Source organism: Podarcis filfolensis (genome assembly GCF_964270895.1).
Source record: "Podarcis filfolensis genome assembly, chromosome: 8".
NCBI lineage: Eukaryota > Metazoa > Chordata > Lepidosauria > Squamata > Lacertidae > Podarcis > Podarcis filfolensis.
Window position 1 is genome coordinate 23,568,305 of NC_139611.1, and position 23,341 is coordinate 23,591,645.

General features: G+C 46.5%; 1 protein-coding gene across 2 annotated transcripts in view; it reads left to right on the forward strand.

Annotated features, from left to right (window-relative positions):
• EPHA8 (EPH receptor A8) overlaps window positions 1-23,341 on the forward strand; it is a 60,934-nt gene that overhangs the window by 23,165 nt on the left and 14,428 nt on the right. The window contains exons 4-11 of one of the 2 annotated variants that reach the window (XM_083628583.1): window positions 6,533-6,688; window positions 13,123-13,458; window positions 16,783-16,907; window positions 18,045-18,207; window positions 19,599-19,695; window positions 20,134-20,201; window positions 21,822-21,947; window positions 22,196-22,381. In XM_083628583.1, the coding sequence (XP_083484709.1) occupies window positions 6,533-6,688; window positions 13,123-13,458; window positions 16,783-16,907; window positions 18,045-18,207; window positions 19,599-19,695; window positions 20,134-20,201; window positions 21,822-21,947; window positions 22,196-22,381 (1,257 nt within the window). The remainder of the gene's footprint in view (window positions 1-6,532; window positions 6,689-13,122; window positions 13,459-16,782; window positions 16,908-18,044; window positions 18,208-19,598; window positions 19,696-20,133; window positions 20,202-21,821; window positions 21,948-22,195; window positions 22,382-23,341) is intronic. The other variant, XM_083628584.1, reaches the window with a different exon arrangement.

The following is a 23,341-nucleotide window of genomic DNA, read 5'->3' on the forward strand; positions in this document are numbered from 1 at the left end:
ACACAGTTTCATATTAATGCAACCTTAATTGGTGACACTTAAACCCTTTCCTTTGTCTGGCAGCAAATTTGCGAAGACCAGAGATTCCATGTGTGTTGAATGCTACATTTGAACAACAGTGCGAGTGCACAGGTTCACCACTTGTGTATACAGGCACGCACATTAGCACACTCATTGAATGTGGTGTCCCAGTCACAGTTAAAGCACTCTTAGCCTGGACTTAGAATCATAGTGTTGTAGAGTTGGAAGGGACCCCAAGGGGTCATCTAGTCCAATCCCCTGCATTGCAGGAATGTCAGCTACAGCATCCATGACAGATGGCCATCCAACCTCTGCTTAGAAACCTCCAAGGAAGGAGAGTCCACCACCTTCCGAGGAAGACCATTCCTCTGTTGAGCAGCTCTTACCATCAGAGAGTTCTTCCTGCTGTTTAGCCAGCTCTTTCAGTAGAGAAAAGAATCGGCGCTGCAAGATTGATAACCCAAATCAACTAGAATTGGAAATTCTTCGTTCCACCGTTTTAATTGTCAGAACGAGATCCCACACTGCTGTCACCCTGGGTAATATTTCATTCCTTGCCATTGGGACAGGATGATGTAAACCCCACTTTGTAGTCCTAATCATCTTTCTATAAATATCAGAGAAATTCAATTTTTTTGGGCAGGGGAAGAAATTAAACTTTTACCTTCGTGGTAGCATCCTAATGTGACTCCAAATTAATTCCCCATTCCTTCTCACAGCTAGGCATCCTATTTCTTAAAGATGTTTGCACAGCTAAGGACTTCTTTATAGCTTTAATGTTTACCTAAGAAAGGAGCTTCCAAGGCAGCGGAAGAGGAGACATAGGATAGTGCCTGTTGCTGGACTGAGACTGTAAAGAAAGTTGACCACCCCTCCTGTGTTTGCTGGAAATTCCTGAAAGCATCACAGTCTTGCTGTGGCTATGCATTTTTTTAAGGGTCAGGCAGGTGGCAGAACCAAGAGCCCCATGGACCAGACTGGCTCCCTGTGCTACCAAGACTGTCAGTAGGTCACAAAGCAAATTTACAAATTTTTGTCATGTTGTTGAGGAGATTTCACTCCTCCCATATCCAAGAATCTCCTGATGATCTCTGCTGATTCTCCAGAGAGGAGGAGGCGTGTTCTGCTCTCTACTTATTCTGCTCCAGCACCACATCAATCAGTCAGTCAGTGTGTCGGAGAGAGAGAGACTGAGTGTTAGAGATCGTGTGTATAGATAAGGTTGCTGCTAAGAGCAGCTGCAGACACTCAGTGCAGCATTCTTTATGCTTAGACCTCATTTAGCTCTGTATATAGTTGTATTATAGTTGTAGATAGAATAAAGAAGATATTCTACAGAGCTGCTTTCCGAGTCGTTTATATACTCTGCTAGACTCTGTTATACTCTGCTGTGCGACGACTGTCTTCTTGTTGGAGTGAATCCGGTGCTCACAACTCTAAGCTGTGAGTCCACAGCACTTTGACCTGTTCCTGTGCAGAAGGTGGTCTCTGGAAGTGCTACCCAGCTTGCCTAGCCCAGTCGGGGCTGAAGTGTATGAGTCCAGTTGGTGGCAATGGTTCAAGGGCGATGCTGACAGTTGTCGCCTCTCCCCAGTCTTTTCTCTAAATTAAAATGTCCCAAATACCTTTCCTAGGAGGGGGAGGTCACTCCAACCCCTTGATCATTTTGGTTGACTTATTTTGAACCTTTCCCGGCTCCTTTCTGAGGTGACATGATGAGATTTTGTACAGGTCACTTGTAATTATTTTACTTACTTGATTGTAAGATTGTGGCTGGGTGGAAATAAATAAATCAATGGAAAGTGAAGGAAACCCATTTTCTATTAATTTATTCCCCTGCCCCTGCACTTGTGCAATTGTGGACTTACCTGGCTTGGGGAAGGAGCTTGCAAGGGCTCTGGTAACATTCCAGAGCCCACTTCCCGGGGTTCCTGGCTTTACACATTTTTGCATATATACATAGACTCCCGGAACCTAACCCTCACTTAAGACATGAGTTACTTGTACACAGTATTCCAAATGCACCATCGACTGATGTAACACCATTATGATATCGGCACTTTTGCTTTCAATTCCTTTTCCTAATGATCCCTTAAAAAGGGTGTGAAGCAAGGCTGGTGAGGGGTGTGGTTTGGGGAATAGGGTGTGCTGAGTGGGTAGAGCCAGCCCTAGGAAGAGGCAGAGCGAGGCAGCTGCCTCAGGTGGCAAATGCTAAGGTGCAGGGAGAGGACAGAGCTGTGAATGCCATGTTCTCTGCCCTGTACTATGATATTGGCAAAAAGATTCTGTCTTTTTGTATCTAGGGCGGGCTAGATACAAAAGAATTTTCCCTTAGCCCTGCAACTGCTCCGATAGCATAAGCCTTGCAAGCCTGGTTCGCTGGAGAGTTTAGCATTTCACAGGGATCGTTGCTTGAGCCCTTCCAAAGGCTCCCAGCCACGGCTGTGTCACTTATGCTAAGCAGGCTGCGACCCCCATGCCAATCAGAGGTAAAGGGACTGAACCTTGGGGCCGCCCCTGCCATCCCTCAGGAGTCATCGTCTTCAGAAAGAGCACAGAGGGGAGACCTGAGCTCCTGCTTCAGAGTCTCTCTCATCCCTTGCAGGTCACCAGAAGGCACGTCCCCAGAGGCGAGGGCCTGTCACAGAGGCCTGGGTGCTGTCAGCTTAGTACAACCGGGCTACCTTCCTCGGCGCCTCCTACCCCCTCAACTCTCCCAGGGTTTTCTCTCTGTATAATGAACTGACAGTCAAAGAGAGGCTGGGGTTCGTCCATCAAGCATCAGCTTCTCCAGCAGACAAGCAGTTCAGGAAGGGAAAGGGCAGGGATAGGGAAACCTCTGGCCCATAGGTCTGATTTGGCACACAGTGTGGCCAAGCCGAGTCCCACTGACCCACACCTTTCCAAGCAGTGGGGATGCCTAGCACAGGGTTTGGTGCTCTGCAAGGCCCAGACATCAGCTCATAGGAGCCAACTCCTAGGGGTTGAGGTCCCTTCGTCTCTCCCCCCTCCCTAATAAAATATTTGAGGGGGCTGGGCTCCCCCAAAGTTAATGGGCATTGTCATTCAAATGGTGTGTGTCTTGTGATCGATTATGCAGGATGGAGCTTACCTGCAACCCCCCCATATTTTATGCAAATTGGCATCCATGCATCAGCTGTAGAACCTGGTCAGTTTCCAGCAGTGCCTTGTCCTTGCTGTTCCCTAAGAAGCAGGCCACATTGCTAAAGACCCTGTTCCTTTAGCCGTGGCTAACCAAAGGCTGGGGTTGATGATGGGGGTTTGCTGTGGTTACAGTGTTTGCTGTTGCTGATTGGAACGAGAGCAGACTGGTGGGTGGCAGAAGGCAAACAAAGACCCCGCTGTTTTGTAAGCCATTTTGATATTGTCATAGATTTTTTGGGGGGGGCACACACACACCAAATCCTAGAAATTAATAAATGGTAGGATTTTGATTAATTGGGGTATGGATGAAGATACAAGCTGAGCTGCAGAGGAATTCCCAAAGTAGCCTATGCAAAAACGACCTGGCCAAGCTAGGCGTTGAGAGCTATTGGCAATGCAAGAGAACTGTCCTCCCGATGTGAACAGAGACGGGGGGAGGTGTGTTTGGAAGGTTGACAGGAAAAGGGAGTCTTTAGCAAAAGTTGCTGGGAAGAAGAAGGAGAGGGAGGGAAGACCGGGATCCATCTCAGACAGGTTGGCTGCAGAGCTAACAGGGAGAGAGATGTCTTGGACTCCAGGGCTGCACTGCCCTTCTTGAAATGACCATGCTGTAAAAGCCAGACTCTTTCCATGCAGACTGAAGGTGTAAATAAGTGAATAAACCATATTTCTTCAAGCTCCGACAGTCTCCACTGTGTCTTAATTCTCCAAAAGTCCACAGACCCTGGGGGTGTGCCTGGAACCCCCTGGGATTCTGTCATCGCTCGGCAAAGAGTGCGGGGTGGCACCCAACTTTTGTAGCAATATATTTTAGGAAAGTGCAGTATTCAAGTCAGTCAACGATAGACCCTTGACGCTTGGAGTTCAGAATCACAGAGTGTGAGGGTGGCAGTGCATACATTTGCCTCCTATGGAAAAATTTGTAGATCTGGCTCAAGGACCCATTCCTGAAAGGCAAAAACACATAAGCAGGGTGAAAAGGAGGGCCAGAGATGGGTATGGTCGGGGGAGAGTCCCAAGAGCCAGACAGAGAGTCCCAGGAGCCCATCCCTGCCTTAGCTAAAACCAAAGGGAAGCCAATTAGTAAATATGGTTGAACAGTGGAATTTGCAAGAAGGGTGTGTGGTGGTTGCAGGCTCTGAACCTGGCAATTGTGGGGTAGGGGGTGGGTGGGGGGAATGAGCCTGTCTTGTTTTTCTTTACTCCTGTGCTGAGCTGCTCTGAATGCAGCCTTTGTGTCCCCAAAGTCCTTTCATATGCATGGTGCAGCCCCCGCCCCCCTGAACTCTGAGCTGGTACCCAGCAGAGTGGTTCTCGCTTTGCTATCATCTCTTTGACAGACAGGCCTGCCTATCATTTCAGCCATCCCACCGGCTTATTAGCAGATGTTCTCCTGTCTCTCAGAAGAGCGAGCAGGAGGACAAATGGACCATGCTGCAGATGGCTTGGCTGGGCCCTCCCACCCACCCGCGCTTTGGGAGATGAGCCTGTCAGCTCCCGAGGCAGGAGGACGCAGCAGGTGGCAGCTGGTTACATAGAAAGATGGGTGGGAAGAAGGAAAGCAGTGAGGGAAAAGGGCCAGCCAGAAGGAACAGGAGACAGAGGGGGACTCTGCCTATGGGGAAGGTGGTGGGGAAATGAGCGAACCTAGAAAACCAATGTGTACTCCAAATGTCATGGGATCTGCCGAGCAGCCTTAGGGCATCTTCTGAGACCGTAGGAAGAGCTCTGCTGGGTCAAGTCAAAGGACCATCTGCTTCAGGATCCTGTCTCATAGTGGTCAACCAGACACGCATTATGGGAAGTCTGCAAGCAGGACCTGAGTTCAAGAGAAACTCTCGCCGCCTGCGACTCCCAGAAACTGCTATTCAAAGGCTTCATGTCTCTGATAGTGGAGGTGGAACAGAGCCACATTGACTAGCAGCCATTGCTACTACACACACACACACACACACACACACACACACACACATTAAATTTTCTATTTTACATCCTTAAGACATCCATGACTTCCCTTCTTCTCTCTCTATGGTTCATTTTACATACCATAAATCCCTGCATATTTTACAAAAACTATACCATTCAGTATTCCATTATTGCATCCATCAAAACTTGTTTACACTGTTGAATTTGTCTTAATGCTGCCAGCATTTTCAGCTGCACACAATTATTTCCCATATATTCAATAAACGTTTTCCAATCTTCTTTAAATGTATGTTCTTCTTGTTCTCTTGTTCTATATTTTAAGTCTGCAAGTTGTGTATACAGTGGTACCTCGGGTTAAGTACTTAATTCGTTCCAGAGGTCTGTTCTTAACCTGAAACTGTTCTTAACCTGAAGCACCACTTTAGCTAATAGGGCCTCGTGCTGCTGCCGCACTGCCAGAGCACGATTTCTGTTCTCTAATCCCTTTGAGCACCTGGGAATTTCAGTCTGAATTATCCCTAACAGAAAGGATTCTGTGTTATTATTTTTTTTGAAAAGTACTTTTAAACATTCCCCCCCCCAATTCATTATAGATCATTTCCCAATATTCTTTTAAAAGTCCAGTGATTGCTACTCCTTATCCTCTCAGAATTTGAACAATCATTTTTTTAAAGGAGAATACGATGAATCAGAACAAAGAGATCCCTGGTGGATCAAGCCAGTGGCCTATTAGGACCAGCTTCCCTTTCTCATGAAAGCCAAGCAAGATGTCCCTAGAAATACTGCAAGCAGGTATTGAGTGAGACATCACACTCCCCAATTATGATGCCTAGCAACTAGTATTTGGAGGAGTGGCTCTTTATTGATGAATGGGAAGGAGTGGCAGATTGGGAAGACCATGCCTTCAAAAATCAGTTTTCCAGAAACTAACCCAACCAATTAAAAGCTAGAGAGACTATGTGGTGTAGTGGTTATAGCAGGGGTAGGGAACCTGAGTCACATGGGTGACATGTGGCCCTCCAGACCTTTATACCTGGCCCTTGGGACTCTGCAAAGGCACACCCCTCACCCTTCTTTGCTGCCTCCTTGAGTGTTTTTGCCTGGCTGGAATATGTCCTGGGGATCTGGTGGTGCCTCTTGCATGCATTGATGGAGGGACAGACAGGGGTGCATGTGAAGAAACTAGCCTACGGTACCCAAAGTGAAATTTACAGCCAACTTTTGCCTAGTTTCCCCATAGGACAAATCAATGAGGGAAGCAGGAGTCATCTGAATGGGAACAGGCTGCCTTTCTACAGTGTCGCATTGGCAGCAAATGTTAGGGCTGCCCAGGGATCTGCCACAGTGGGAGCTAATGCACTGACCTGCTGGTCTTCTGCCTTCTCATATCTCTCTCCTTTCTCCTTTTTTTGCCCTCTAGCCTGTCAACTGGGTTTCTATAAGTCTTCCCCTGGGGATCAGCTGTGTGCCATCTGCCCTGCCCACAGCTATTCCGAGACCCAGGCGGCACAGGTGTGTCGCTGTGAGAGCAACTTTTACAGAGCAGCGCAGGACCCTCCTTCGGCAGCCTGCACACGTACGTACTTCATCCGCCAACGCTCCCTCGAATTGCATGCATGCCTGGACAACCCAGACCCTTACTGCGAGTCTCAGTCAGATAAAAGAGGATAATTCCCAGGATACTGATGAGCACCCTGTAGCCACAAAGCGAGAGAGGAGCCAGAGCCAACAAATATTAAGTGTGGTGTACTGTAGTGGTTAAGGGATGCGGGTGGCGCTGTGGTCTAAACCACAGAGCCTAGGGCTTGCCGATCAGAAGGTCGGCGGTTCGAATCTCCGCCACAGGGTGAGCTCCCGTTGCTCAGTCCCTGCTCCTGCCAACCTAGCAGTTCGAAAGCACATCAAAGTGCAAGTAGATAAATAGGTACCACTCCGGCAGGAAGGTAAACGGCTTTTCCATGTGCTGCTCTGGTTCACCAGAAGTGGCTTAGTCATGCTGGCCACATGACCCGGAAGCTGTATGCCGGCTCCCTCGGCCAATAAAGTGAGATGAGCGCCACAACCCCAGAGTCGTCTGTGACTGGACCTAATGGTCAGGGGTCCCTTTACCTTTACTGTAGTGGTTAGAGTGTCAGACTATGACCTCGGAGACCAGGGTTCGAATCCCTACTCGGCCCTGCAACTCACTGAGGGACCTTGGGCCAGTCCCTGCCTCTCAGCCTAACCAATCTCATAGGGTTGTTGTGGGGATCAAATGAGATGGGGCAGAACCATTAACACTACCTTGAGCTCCTCAGGGGGGTGGGAATGGTGGGATGCAAATAAAATAAACAATAAATAAAATAAATAATAAATAAATAATGCCACACCCTTTGCACTATTCATAATTGGCTTGGCTTCTCTTTCCAGGCTGTGATTCAGATTTCTTGGGATCAGGAACATCAGAAATAAATTAGCCTGATACCAGAACACAGTAAGGAAGTGAAGCAGCATAATTTCATAAATATGAGGGCAGGGGTGGGGAGCTCAGGGGCCAAACGCACCCCTCAAGCTTTCTCTATTTGGCCCTTGGATTTCCACTCATGCCACACCTCTCACTGCTTTACATCTGAAGTATTTTTGCCTGAGTAGAAGTATTATTATTATTATTAGTAGTAGTAGTAATAATAGTAAATGAATCCCCCTCCAACCATCCCAATATGATTTAGACCAAACATAATTAAAGACAATTAAAAAGGCAAAAAAAAGAGCAAATGCATTTAAAACTGAAGCCATGTGAATAGACATTTGAGGTAAAGACCTGTCTTCAATTGTTTCCAGAAAGTGAAGCTAGTGGGTGCCCATTGTATCTCGACAGGAATGCTATTTCACAGAATAGGGGCCACCACAGTAAGAGCCCTGCTCGAGTTAATGTGGAGAACGTGTCCTTGAACTCTGATATTGCATTTTGCCTGTCTGAATCGAGGATAGAGAGGATCATGTGAGTGTGTGTTTGTCCCGCCCACCTTTGCCTCTGGCTCCATCCACTCCAATCTTATTTGTGCACCACTTGGAAGATTGTTTTGATCCAGCAGTCCATGCATTTCCTAAATAAATAAGATAAAATATGATAAACCCCATAAACTAAAGCAATGAAACCGTTTCTACAATTGTAAAATTGCCATAAAATGACTAGGTTGCACTCCCTTCTTCAACAAAAATGTCTTCAACAACAATGTCAAAACATCAAAATTGTCTAATTCCAGCTGCAAACTAAGCATATATGGTCCCTAGCTCATATCGGGTTGCCATATTTTTTAGGGAAATCACCAAAAAACCAACACTTCTGATCCAACACACCCCAATTTATCTGCTTACAAATACGGTGAAGTGCTTTTAAACTGCTTTCCTGCCAGAAGGAAATGAGATAATGAAAGTGGACTCTTCAAGCTCTTATGGTTGCAAAGTGGCTTACAGGAAGATAAGCACCCACCATCCATAACTCACTGGGCTTGAAAATCTTCCTGCCATTTCTACATTCGAACGTATATCTTATAATTGCCAGTCTAATTTGCATATCTATTTGGGCGTGTGGACTGCTTATATTCAAGAATATGCCTAAAGCAGGATTGATAGATAGTTCTTAATTGTGAGCTGATGTTTCTTTTTTCTTTCTTTCTGTTACATTACATATCTCTGCAATGATAGTCCTACTCAGAGTAGGCCCATTGAAATAAAAGAATACGACAAAAGGCTCATCCATACTTACCTTTGCTCTGTGCTTTTCTAGGTACAGGTCTGAGCTTTCCAGATCTGTGTCTGAGTGTTTTTCTTTTTGTTTGGTTTGGTCCTGGTACGTTCCTCAGGAAAACCTGCTTTTTCTTGCTGAATTGGAGCAAATAGCAACCTGGGAAAAACCTGATTGCTGTTTGCTCCGAGTCAGCAGTAAAATGCAGCTTTTCCCAGGGAAACCGCCAGAACAATAAAATCCCACCTAGACCCCTAGAAAGGCCGGACCTATGTCTAGAATTCACGGAGCAAAGTTAAATATGAATGAGCCCTAACTGAAGGCCATTGATTCCAGTGAGTCTTCTCTGAGTAGAACTTGTTGTTTAGTCGTTTAGTCGTGTCCGACTCTTTGTGACCCCATGGACCAGAGCACACCAGGCACTCCTGTCTTCCACTGCCTCCCGCAGTTTGGTCAAACTCATGTTTGTAGCTTCGAGAACACTGTCCAACCGTCTCGTCCTCTGTCGTCCCCTTCTCCTTATGCCCTCCATCTTTCCCAACATCAGGGGCTTTTCCAGGGAGTCTTCTCTTCTCATGAGGTGGCCAAAGTATTGGAGCCTCAGCTTCAGGATCTGTCCTTCCAGTGAGCACTCAGGGCTGATTTCCTTCAGAATGGATAGGTTTGATCTTCTTGCAGTCCATGGGACTCTCAAGAGTCTCCTCCAGCACCATAATTCATCAGTTTGATTTGAGTTAATTTTATAATGAATGATTTTGGTATGTTGTACTATTTTATTGTTGTTAGCTGCCCTGAGCCCGGCTTCGGCTGGGGAGGGTGGGATATAAATAAAATTTATTATTATTATTATTAATTCAAAAGCATCAATTCTTCGGCCATCAGAGTAGAACTTAGTTGGCTACAACCATTTTTTAAACACGCATACACAGGTCAGATCATTTCAACAGGCTGTTTTCACCCAACTTTGTCTCAGGTAGATATGCTTTTACAATTCCTTCTACCTTTAAAATTATGATGATTTTACTGGCAGTGGTGAGGATTGAACCTGCAAACTTGTGCATGCCAAGCATGTGCATTTCACAACAGGTCTGAGCCACCTGAGGGACCTGCCAAGCAGGAAGCTCCTCTGCTAGTCTTAAGGGCTTCAGCCTTTCTGTCTGTCAACTGGTTTTCCTTTAGATAATCTTAATAATAAAAAAGGTCTTCCCCTGGGAGCCAGCAGCATGCTCAATGTTGTTTGCACACTTATTCTGGAATCCAGGTCAAAACGGTGTGGCATTTCCAAAGGGAGATAAAATGAAACCCCAATGTGAAAATTTGAAAGAGGATCTGATGTGCTCTATAAAAAATTCCCTGCCCTAAATAATAGTAATAATAGTAATATTATTAGTAAATAATAATAGTAATATTATTTTCCTGCCCTAAAAAGTAGTAATAGTAGTATTAGTAGTAGCAGTGGTGGAAGTAGTAGTGTTCTGTCAATTACATAGATTATAATGTTCTATCAGTTATATAGATTATAATGTTCTTATATTTATAAGAACATTATAAATTATAATTATATTTCGGCATTTTGGATTTCAAGGTTATGCATCCATGTTTGTATATTATAATTGTAAGAGTCAGAGAGGATGCCATTTCGCTGCTCCAGTATCCTTGGTAGGTAATTACCCAGGCTTTGCTTAAAAACCGCTAACAAAGGAGAACCCATCGCTTTCCAAGACTTTCCACATTGGACACCTTTTACCAGTCCTCAAAGCAGCCTGCAAAAATCCATCGAAGGAGTGAAAATTGCTTTGCAAAATATGTATGCATTAGGGAAAACAGCATACGGAAACATTAGGAAGATTTCGCCATAAAGCGCTGGTGCATTTTCACAAGAACTTGCTTTTTTAAAGCTGATGTGGACAGCTTAAGAGTAGAAAAAATGAGAAACCTTTTTTAAAAAAGCAAAATTCTCAGATTTGCAGGCCAAAGATAAAAAGGGGGCAGAATTTGCAAGAGGGGTGAGGTAGAGGAAGAGAGCCTGTCTCATTTTAGGAGCAGGAGACCCATGCAAATCCATTTGCATCTCATTGCAATTTTTCTGTAGATAGACGTGCAAATCCCATCATTTGCTTGAACAAATTCTTTTTGTGGTCAGGAAAATGCCTGTTGACAGGGGAGCAGAGGTGGTAAAAAAATGGGGGAGGGGGTTGGCAAGGACCCAGAGTCCTACTTACTTGGCTATTTAGGGTAGCTTTCATTTCTATGCTTCTCTGTTTTTAATCCTGTGGTCAGAAAGAGTGACCTTAGCTTGATGCTAGAGCACATGCACTGAATGCAGAAGGGCCCCCGTTCAAGCTGGTGCTGCCAATTAAATAAGGGTTATTGTGAAATTGAATGGGGGGGGGAGAATATATATATATATGGATGGGACGCGGGTAGCACTGTGGGTTAAACCACAGAGCCTAGGGCTTGCCGATCAGAAGGTCGGCGGTTCGAATCTCCGCCACGGGGTGAGCTCCCGTTGCTCGGTCCCTGCTCCTGCCAACCTAGCAGAGTTCGAAAGCATGTCAAAGTGCAAGTAGATAAATAGGTACCGCTCTGGCGGGAAGGTAAACGGTGTTTCCGTGCGCTGCTCTGGTTCGCCAGAAGCGGCTTAGTCATGCTGGCCACATGACCCAGAAGCTGTATGCCAGCTCCCTCGGCAAGTAAAGTGAGATGAGCGCCACAACCCTAGAGTCGGTCAGGACTGGACCTAATGGTCAGGGGTCCCTTTACCTTTACCTATATATGTGCCTGGCATGCTCTGGTCCATGGGGTCACAAAGAGTTGGACACGACTAAATGACTAAACAACAACAACACACACACACACACCACCTTGAGCTCCTTGGAGAACGAAGTGGAATATAAAATGCAATAAATAAACACTACGAAAACATTTTGAATATTTGTTGCTGGATGATTTTTGTCTCCAAATTCCCATTTGGATGAGCTCTTGAGTGAGCCCAAGCACTGGAATACACCTGACTAAATAGTTAGAGCTAGTGGAAAACTCACCTGTCACCAGTTACGCCACACCCTTTATCTCCTACAGACATCTGCCTGGTTGACAATCATATACAATCAATTACACACACACACACACATATGCAAACAGCAGATTTAAACACCTTACACTGAGATTGTGCACCTGTGCAAGCCAATGCATTGTTTTGCAGCCCATTTCCCTGGCTCAAAAAGAGGGGGCAATATCCCTATATCCATGTGCAACATTTGCCCCCCGCTCCCTTCATGCTTGAGCATTGACCATGCTGGTTGGGGTGGATGGGAGCCCAACATCATCTCACGCAGGAGTAGCCAAGGCTGTGCCCTCTGGATGCCCCGGGGCTGATGGGACTTGTAGTCCAGTAATATCTGGAGGGCACCACCTTGACTGTGCCTCATCTGGAGAGCTGCATGTTCCCCACTCTGGGACAGGGTTATATGTCTACAGGAGCAGAGGAGAGGATGCAGGGGGGGTCTGCCTGCAGACCTCTTCTCCCATCATGTGGGGACAGCCGTTCCATCAGGCTGCCTCAGCGGAAGAGATAGGAATCAGAAGGCTCATTGCATCAGCTTTGCTGGAGACCTGGCTCCATCAGGCACCTCCTGCTTTTGAACTGTGCCAGCTGGCGCAGGAACAGCTGTTCAAAAATTGGTGCCTGAGGTTTGGCTTCGGTTTTTCTCTTTCCCCCCATCCTGTTTCCCTTGTGCGTTGTGTTGCGTGTGTGTGTTTTTAGATGATAAGCCTGTTTTAATGGATTGCAGGCTGGGATCCTTTTTTTGACTGAAGAACAGGGTTAAAAGGACCCCTGACCATTAGGTCCAGTCATGGCCGACTCTGGGGTTGCGGCGCTCATCTTGCTTTATTGGCTGAGGGAGCTGGCATACAGCTTCCGTGTCATGTGGCCAGCATGATTAAGCCGCTGCTGGCGAACCAGAGCAGTGCACGGAAATGCCGTTTACCTTCCCGCTGGAGTGGTACCTATTTATCTACTTGCACTTTGACATGCTTTCAAACTGCTAGGTTGGCAGGAGCAGGGGCCGAGCAACGGGAGCTCACCCCGTCACGGGGATTCGAACCACCGACCTTTTGATTGGCAAGTCCTAGGCTCTGTGGTTTAACCCACAGCGCCACCCATGTCCCTGAAGAACAGGGTGCAAATGCCCTAAATAAATAAACAAATATTAGGGCTGTTATGGAAGTTCCTTCCAACTCTCCCTCCATGACCCTGTGCTCCTCCTGATTGTTTCCAGGTCCTCCCTCTGCCCCCGTGAACCTGCTCTCCAGCGTGAATGGCACCTCCGTCACCCTTGAGTGGTCCCCGCCTCTGGACAAAGGCGGCCGCAGCGACATCCTCTACAACGTCCTCTGCCGCCACTGCCTGTGGGATTCTGGCCAGTGCGAGGCCTGCAGCACTGGCATCCGCTTCCTGCCCCAGCCAGTGAACCTGGCCCAGGGATCCCTGGCTGTCACCAACCTCCTGGCCCACACCAACTACTCCTTCTGGGTGGAGGCCGTCAACGGGGTCTCTGACCTGACCCTCGAGCCACCGAAATTTGCTGCCGTCAACATCACCACAAACCAGGCAGGTAGGAGATGCCCTCCCCCCCTGCTTGCCCTGCCAGACTGGCTTTCAGCTTCTGCTTAGCCTGCTTCTCAGGGCTGAACATTGTGGATCTCACTGAATGGGCAAAGAGGTTTTTATGGCAGGATCAGGCATGTAAGAAGCTGACTTATACTGAGTCAGACGCCTGGTCCATTTAACTCAAGTGTTGTCTACTCAGTGTTGTTCAGTACAGTGGTACCTCGGGTTAAGTACTTAATTCGTTCTGGAGGTCCATACTTAACCTGAAACTGTTCTTAACCTGAAGCACCACTTTAGCTAATGGGGCCTCCTGCTGCTGCCACGCTGCCAGAGCACGATTTCTGTTCTCATCCTGAAGAAAAGTTCTTAACCCGAGGTACTATTTCTGGGTTACCGGAGTCTGTAACCTGAAGTGTATGTAACCTGAAGTGTATGTAACCCGATGTACCACTGTACTGGCACCTTTCCCCCCTAAATGTTAGAAGTATGGCACTTAACGTAACAACTTCATGGTGAGTACCAGTATCTTTTTTCTAAAAAAAGAAAAGAAAAAAGCACTGGCTGGAATCCATTGAGGTGCTCCCAAATTGAAGTGACATGGATGGTTCCCTTCATCACCAGCTCCATGTTATTTCAGGTGGTTATGTGGCCTACTTTACAGACAACAGTCCTCTCCTTGAAGGGCTGTACAGATCATGAGTGTTACCATACCCTCCAAAATTTCTCCAGTGAAAATAGGGATGTCCTATTCAACGACAACAAGACCCTGTCCATCTGAATGGATTGCCCCAGCTACTATGGGAAGCTTCCATCATATATAAAAACACAATAAAACATTAAAAAAACTTCCCTATACAGGGCTGCCTTCAGATGTCATCTAAAGATTGTATAGTTACTTATCTCCTTGGCTTGGGGAGGTCACATAACTCCATACCCTCCAACGTTTCTCCGATGAAAATAGGGAAACGGGACATTCCAGGATCAAATTGGAAACTGGGATGGCGTCTGTAAATTTGGGGCTGTCCCTGAAAAATAGGGACATTTGTAGGGTCTGCTTTGCTGATAATGTTGAAAGATAATGAACACAAAGAAGGAAGGGGCCTTGATGTTGCCCATCAATGGCATCTTTACAATTGGCTGAGCAGGCACCCAGATCACCTGGTCACAGTGTTCTCCACTTCTGTGCTTGGTATTGCACTTCTATTTAAATTGCAGCAATCATTTCAAAATGTGCATTTCTGCATATGTATGAGCCCTGGGTTCACCAACCGTTTTGGGCCCATATACACACATTTGCAGACTGGAGAAACTGTTGGTGGGTACCATGCGCACCACAACCAAGCACAGACTGCAACCCATTTTATTAGCAACAATGGAACATTTCTTTCAAGCCTAATTTTATGGGCTTCCACAGGTGCCACTCTGGCAACCCCCAAATTGGCACATGCAGATTTTATGCAAACTGCTGCCCTCTTTGGATCTCCTTTTTCATTTTGGTATGTCCTAGGTGCTTGCCTTCTCTCCTCTGTTACTTGCTTGATCCTCTTGAAAAGCAGCCTAGACTAGTGGCTATCGCCACCACCCCTGTGACACTGAATCCCACAAACTTGACTGATTTCTAGAAATTGCATGAAGAAGTCCTTTCCTTCCATGCATCCTGAATCTATTGCCAGCCAATTTCCCAGGGTGATCTCTTGCATTCTAGTTTTATGAGAGAAGGAGAAGAAATCCTGTCTATTTACTTCCTCCACACCAATGAAACATTATATAATCCTCTTTCATGTCCCTCCAATAGCCTTTTTTTTAAAAAAAAAAAACAATAAAAAGCATTTCTTTGTGAGGAAGATTCTTCATCCTCTGTTCATTTGGGTTGCCTTTTGTGACCTTTCCCAGTTCCATTATTTTCTGCTTTTCTTTTCCTTTTCTTTCCCCTCCACGATAGAACCAACCAGAACTCCATCTCACATACCTACCCTACTCTGGATGTTTTGACCCATTAAAAACATTGCAGATTAACAGAGCAATCCTATACATGTCTGCTCAGAAATGAGTTCAGTGGAGCATAGCGCAAGGTAAGTGGGCATAGGATTGCAGCCTTAATTCGTAGAGTCATAGAACTGCAGAGTTGGAAGGGACCCAAAGGATCATCTAGTCCAATCCCCAACTGTTACTATTAATGATGAGGAAGACCTGGAAAAATATACCTAAAATATCATCTTACCCCTGACATGCCTACTCTGCTTTTATCAGGACGTCACTTCTGTTTGAGAGAGCAATCTTTAGTGTGGTGGCACCTCCTTTTTAGAATTCTCTCCCCCTACGTATCAGGCAGGGGCCATCTCTGCAGAAATGTTTTATATACAGTACATACAAAATGCCATCTACATAGCAAGAGCAATGATGAATCGCTAATTCTAGAAACCGAGAATAGGTCAACGCACCAATTTATTGAGGAATGAAGTACTCTTCCAATTCAGAGTTGGAGTATACTTGCTGAAGAATTCTTTCCAGTTCTCTGAAAACCTTCCTTTGTCAACAACACTTTCAATAGCAGATCTTTATTCCAGACTGTGCCTGTATCAAGCCTGAAACTGTTTTTGGTTTTTTGGGGTTTTTTTACATATTAAAATAAATTTTGTTTTTGTATCGGGAACTGTTTTTAATTGTTTTGGTGGTTGGCATTTTTGCCATGAAGTCCCTTTGAGATATTCTATGGGAAGTGATTCCCAAACGGAATCAAATAAACAAATGGGAAATTTTGCAACCCGAATTGTATATGGGTGGAAGTCAGTGTCATGTTATTATGGTTGTTGGGTGTTTTTAGGAAGTCACAAGGCAGGCATCAATGGTTAGCCTTCCTGGAGTACTGATGTCCTGGCAGTTGCCTGACAATGCCACTAACTGGTGCTTTTTGTGAGATTAAATGTAGTCTCCCTCTTATAGCAATTGCTGTATGACTGAGCTTGGTCACCTAAGTGACCTAGAACCTCTTGACCCATTCGACAATGGTGGTCCACTATGGCAGATGGAACAGAACCCCACCAACCTCGGTCTCCTCTTGGCCAGCTTCTATCTTTCTACTGTCTTACTTGCAATCAAACAGGACGTGGGCCCACCTTGCAATGGCTTTGGCTCCATCTACAGCTGGTCTCATTGCTTTCTCCACTACCACCATGGCCTCTCTCTGTCCTCTAGAACTGTAGAGTTGGAAGGGATCCTGAGGATTATCTAGCCCAACCTATGCAGCTGTAGCATTCAGGGATCAATCCTGCAACCTTGGCATTATCAGCATCACCCTCATGTGGTCTCCTATTGTCTGTTTCTGTAGCTCCATCCCAAGTGCTGGCCGTTCACCAGGAGAACGTGGGCCAAAACAGTGTCACGCTCCTATGGCAGGAACCGGATCAGCCCAACGGCATCATTCTGGAATATGAGATCAAGTACTATGAAAAGGTAAAAGCAATTGTGCTGGTTGACCTGTCTGCTCTTTCTGTTGGGCAAGGTGTGCCATTCGAAGTTGCTTCCCAGATTCTAAGGTGCAAATAAAGCTAATGGAAATCTGCCCCCCTCCTCCTTCTTCTTCCAGAGTCTTGCTTCCACAGGGCACCTCTCCATTAGCAAGCAGCTATTTATTTCTGCTTCCTTTTATTTCCAGACTTTGTTCAGACAACTGTGCATGTGCAGTTTCTCACGGGTTTCAGCTTGCCTTTTTTTTAACTTACAAATTACAGTTGTAATGATGACATTGATTTAATCAAAGTGTAAAATGGAGTTCTGACATGACTGCATGATTACATCGAGATTCCACGCACAACTGCTCATGCTCCGACATGCACCGATTAAATTACAGCACAACACGGAATATTAATGCAATTGCATGCATGTGCATTGATTAAATGCAGTTGCATTAGGATTCCATGCACATGTGCTCGTATGTGCAGTGACTAAATTGCAGCATAAAAAGGAATCCTGATGGAATTGCATCATGATTCCTTCTTGACCAGATTTCACCCATCCTCATAAGCTCTGGTGGTTGGTGTGCTTCAGTAAGCCACAAGGAAACCAAATAAAACCATGAACTGAAAACTCCAGCAAACCCTTCATTTGCCAAATTCCAACACTGATTTTAGAAATTCCCCAAGTTAACTTGGAAGGCAAGCCAAGCAAGTATGGAAAGGCTGAAATAAACCCATTGCTACTTCCTGTCCCCATTCCCAATAATACCTTCTCTAGCACAAGGCTTTGATCCAGGGGTGAGGAATATTCTTTTTCTGGGGACCCTTCAAAGATCTGGTGGTGGGAGTGGCCAGGTGTGAAAGTGATTGGAGCAAAAATTGCAGATGTTATCTTTGTATAAAAGACTAGTTCCTGCACCCATCCGTCCTCAACCACCACCCAAAAGACATTGCCAGAGTTGAAGGACACATTCCAGCCAGGAAAAAGCAGTGGGAAGGCAAAGCAGGGCTGATGACGGGGTGGCCTGGGGAGAGTCCTAATGGCTAGATGGAGAGGTCCAAAAGGCCACGCTTGCCCTCCAGGCCTGAGTTCCCCACCTCTGCCCTGGACCGATGTCACTTTCTGTTTCCCCAGGACAAAGAAATGCAGAGCTACTCCACCCTGAAGTCCAAAGGCAACAGCACCACCGTCTCAGGCTTGAAGCCGGCAACCTGCTATGTCTTCCAGGTCCGAGCCCGCACCTCTGCCGGCTGTGGCAAATTCAGCCAGGTGGTGGAAGTGGAGACCGCCAAAGCAAGTGAGGCAAAGCAGGGGGAGGAGAGGGGTGCATGAGAGTGCAGGTGTGGGATGGGGCAGGACTGGAAGGCACCCCACCCCAAAATGCAAGCTCTGTTTGCCTTCCCCCATGCGGTGGCCTCCAACCCCTACAGGACATACCCATATCAGAGAAGGAGTTCTTCCTCCACTGCTGGAGGCAGTTATGCCCATGAATTGCCGGTTGCTGGGAATCGCAACTGGGGAGAGCAATGTTGTACCGAGGTGCTTCTTGTGAGCTTCCCATTGGGGCATCTCTTTGGCCACTGGGAGAACAGGAAGCTGGACTAGATGGGCTCTTTCTTATGTTCTTATGGAAGGGAGGGCTAAGCCCAGAAGGGGGAGAATTAAGGCTCTAGGGCAGTGTGCCGACACAGTCATGATCCCTGTTATCCTTGGTCTGTCACCTGTTCTGAGGTTCTGTATGAATTTTGGACATGGGACCGATGGAGTATCAGGCAACCATTGAGTCTTCCAGATGTTGTTGGACTCCAGCTTCCATCAGCCACAGCTCAACGAAGGAACAGAGGCAGCTGCCTTAGAGGGAGACAGGCCAATGACCCACCTATTTCAGTTTTGTCTACAATGACTGGTAGTGGCTCTCTAGGATTTCCTCTAAGAGTCCCTTCAAGTTCTTCCTGGAGATGCCAGGCATTGAACCATAGACTTTCTGCATGCAAAGCAGATGCTCTATGAATGAGCTACAGCCCTTCACTGCTAGAATTCCTCTCCTGCTTTACCATTACTTTCCTCCATAATTCCTTCTCCACTGGTGTTCTCAAGCAACAAAGGCATATCAGCTATGTCAGTGATGGCCAAACTTGGCCCTCCAGCTGTTTTGGGACTACAGTTCCCATCATCCCTGACCACTGGTCCTGTTAGCTAGAGATGATGGGAGTTGTAGTCCCAAAACAGCTGGAGGGCCAAGTTTGGCCATCACTGAGCTATGGAATGCTGCAAAAAGAAAGTCATCGCTCAAACTTCCAATGATCTCCCATTAGTAAGCCATGCTCAGGGAACAGACTCCATTCTTAGGAAGAACATATTTCCTTGTCGCTGGATCACCCTTGCCTCTTTGCTGTAGTGGAGTTGTAGAGTTATCTGCATTGCATGCAGAAGGTCCCTGGTTCAATCACCAGCATCTGCAGGTAAGGCTGGGAATTGCCCCTATCTGAAATCCTGGAGAGCCAGTCATTGTGGACAGTCTTGAGCTAGCTGGACTTGATGTCTGACTTGGTAAAAGACAGCTGCCTCTGTTCCAGGGGAGTCAGGATGCACTGAGCCCAGGGATAAAGGGAAAAGAACAGTGCACATGTGTGGGTGTTTGTCTTTCTCAGGCTGCAGAGCTAGAATCCTGCAATCTTTCTTTCCCAGTAGCTCCCCATTACGACACCACAGCGGTTGTATGGACCTGCCTCACCCTCATCAGTGGCCTCGTCGCATTGCTGCTCTTTCTGATCTGCAAGAAGAGGTAGGCTTATCTTTTAAGGGCAGATCTCTCATGGGGACCTCCTCCCAAGTGGTACGCTTCTGTGTGTTTGCATGCACAACTCCCCTAAGAGGTAAAGTTGCAACATTTGGGTTTAGGCCTTCTTCTTCTTAGTTTGGAAGGAAGGCAAACAAGTGATAGCCACCAACTTAGATGGCTTTAAAAGAGTTTTAGACCATTGATGAAGGAGAAGGTTGATGGAAAGCACAAGTGGAGAAGTCGCTGTTGCTTTCATCTGCTGCTTGCGGATTTCCCATAGGCACCTAGTTGGCCATTGTGAAAACAGGCTGCTGGACTAGATGGGCATTTGGTCAAATCCAGAAGGGCTCTTCTTAAGTTCTTAAGGTGGTGCCTCACTAGCATATTTTGTGTCTCATCTCTCTCTTCACCCTCCACCCTGCCACATCACCGGGCGTGCAGACACTGCGGCTACAGCAAGGCATTCCAGGACTCTGACGAGGAGAAGATGCATTATCAGAACGGACAGGGTAAGCTTGTCCAGTGACCTTCATGTATGTCCATTCTGCAGCACCAGAGCTAACATTACCATGCCAAGAGTAAGCCTCTGCTGGTAAATGTGCAGGGTCAGAGCCTCCATCATGGTGCACATGGAACTCTGACACTGCCCCAGGAGGCAAAGTGAAGGCATCACTGTACCTGGCTGGCTCAAGGTTTGAACCACCTGGGAGGAGGATGCAACCTTGATGATAGGAAGTTGGGTTCTCTAGAGGAAGAAGCTTCGTATGAGCCTATCTCTGTTTCCCTGAGATATGCTTTGCTAGCTTGGTATTGCTTTCCCTGATATCCTTTCAGGGGTGAGGAGGCCACAGATGATTTCCCTTTGGCAGAGGACTTTCACTTGTAGTGCCCCTTTGGTATGGTCAGTCTAAGCTGGAATCCAACATGGAAGCAAGAGCTCAACCATTAGCTACTGTAGACAAGCCTAATTCATAGGTCTTTAACCAGTGGGTCAGGACCCACAGGTGGGTCATAAGGCCACACCAGGTGGGTTGCAGCAAAGCTCTTGCTTCCATGTTGGATTCCAGCTTAGACTGACCATACCAAAGGGGCACTACATGGTTGTCAGGACTGGGATGTGTTCTTCTGATGAGATGCTCATTTTATCAATTTCCATGAGTGATGCAATGTGGGAAGAGTTAGGCACACACTGTTTTTCGCTAAGATATATATTTCTGACCTATGCCTATGCCTGGCGCATTGGAGCACTAGTTTTCATGCTAATCCTATGCATATTGCTCTGTGAATTGCCATGTAAGGATCGATAGTGTGCATTATTAGCACTTAAAACTATATAACAAAAGTGAAAAATGTGGAATTGGGTCCCATGTTGTAGCTTGGGGGTCTCAGGTGGGTCTTGGGTCTCAGCTGGTCAAAGATCACTGGCCTAGAGCAGGGAGAGAGGCGTTGCTGGACTCCAACTGCCATCAGCCTGGCCAGCAGGGCAAATAGTGAGGGATGATGATCCTAAAACACAAGTCCCTTCCCTTCTCCTAATGGGATGTATCCTCTGCACCTTTACCCCAGGACACATCAACTGGCCTCACCTGAGCATCAGATACCTGCTGCTGCATCCAAGGACAGATAAATCTGTCAGTTTCAGTTTCTCTCAGTTCCTTGGGTCTTTCCCCCAATCTTAAATGTTGTTATCCATATATCCTCCACAATTTACAACTCCTTTCTTTTTAAATCTTCATGAAAAATTGCCAACATCTTAGTGTTGATTTCTCCTAAGAGACCCATTTTTTTGTAAGCAGTTTTGACTAACATGCACTTTTTCTCAAGCAGTGTTCCATTGTATAATAGTGGAAGTTTTTTGTAAATGCATGTGGGATTTCTTTTTCTTTTTCTTTTAAAAAAAGAATGTTTCATGTATGTACACATTGTTTGGTTAGAGAACTGTGCTGCAGCATTCAGGGAAGTGCCAATTTTAGAGGATTGGGGGGGGTCAGGTTGTGCATTGCTTTGGGAAGTGCGAAGGAGCCAGTTTCTCATTCAAATGCAAACAAGATCAACTTTCTCCCCTGTCCCTGCTTTGCATAACTGCCTCAAGCTTCTTGTCTCTTCTGTCCTTCCGGAATGCCCTACAGTGAAATTCCCCGAGTCAAAGTTCTATGTGGAGCCCCACACTTATGAGGACCCCTGCCAGGCTGTGCATGAGTTCACGCGAGAAATCGAAGCCTCCAGGATTAAAATCGAGAGAGTCATTGGGTCTGGTGTGTACTCCTTTTCCCCCATAGATGTGCATCTCCCTGGATCCAGAGAACATCCAGGGGCAGGGGAAGCTGCTCTTTTAAGGGCAATGGGGCACCAGATCTCATTTTCTCAAATGAGAATCATTGGCCTTCTGGATGGTTCTCAGAAGCCTATCTGAGGGTGGAATTGGTGGCCAAGGGAAGCTCGGAAGGGGCTTGGCAGTAAGATAAAAACTGAATGTGATGTGCTGATCCATCTTGGTCTGCAGGAGAGTCAGGAGAGGTGTGTTATGGCCGTCTGAAGCTACCTGGAAAGAGGGAGGTACCTGTGGCGGTCAAGGCCCTGAAAGCTGGGTACACAGAGAAGCAGCGACGGGACTTTCTGAGTGAAGCAAGCATCATGGCCCAGTTTGATCACCCCAATGTCATCCACCTGGAGGGGGTGGTCACCAAAAGTAAGTGTGAGGCCAGGTCTGACTAGGTGAGTTTAGCGAATGGAACAAGGGGAACATGTCTCATGGCTCCAAGGGGCTGCTAGAGGGAATGATGTTGTTCAAAACACTTTGCATGTCTATGATTTGGTTGCAGTTCTTCCAACGGCCTTCTCCTCCATGCTGCTGTCCAGATGTTTTGGACTCATTGCCAATGGTCAGAGACAATGAGAGTTCTAGTCCAGAACGTTTGGAGGGCAGTAGATTGAAGAAGGCTGTCCTATAGTAATCCTGTAAGAGAGGCCTGTATTATTTTCCTCCATAGTGCAGAAGGTGGCAGGTTTGAGAGAGTGTGACTTGCCTAAGACTACCTAAGGAACTCATGGCACAGGTGAGATTTGAACCAGATCCTTCCTGGGTCACAGATCAGACTCTTAGCCACTAGTCTACACCCAGATTTCACAGTTATTCATGATATGTTGCCACAACTTAACTAGCTAGCCTTTATCCCTATTACTCTCTTCTTCTGCCTCCCTTGACCCACACACCTATCTTCCTTGCATCCAAATCGGCTGTCAGGAAGGACAAAGGCTCTTAAAATACGGGGGGGGGGACACTTGAGGAATGCAAAGTTTCCTATGAATAAGGACATCAAGAATCAATTTGTGGGCAATGAGGGTGGAAGGGGCTAGTCTTCAGAAGAACTGCAGGATATTCGAGGCCCCAAGCAGAGAGAAAAACTAATCAAAGACCTTTTTGATATCAGTCTGGACTCATCAGCATTGCAGACCAACCCAGAAAGGGACTTTATTATGAAGATGGGAGTCGTGAATGGCTTTAAGAAATCAATCTTGTTTCAGGGATACCTGCGTCATTGAGGGACATTGGAAAGGCACTGGGCAAGTCTCATCTTTTGGCTATCAAACTCATCCTTACTAGTGACCACGTTCACTCCACCAGCCTCCGATTGTTTTACCCTGACCA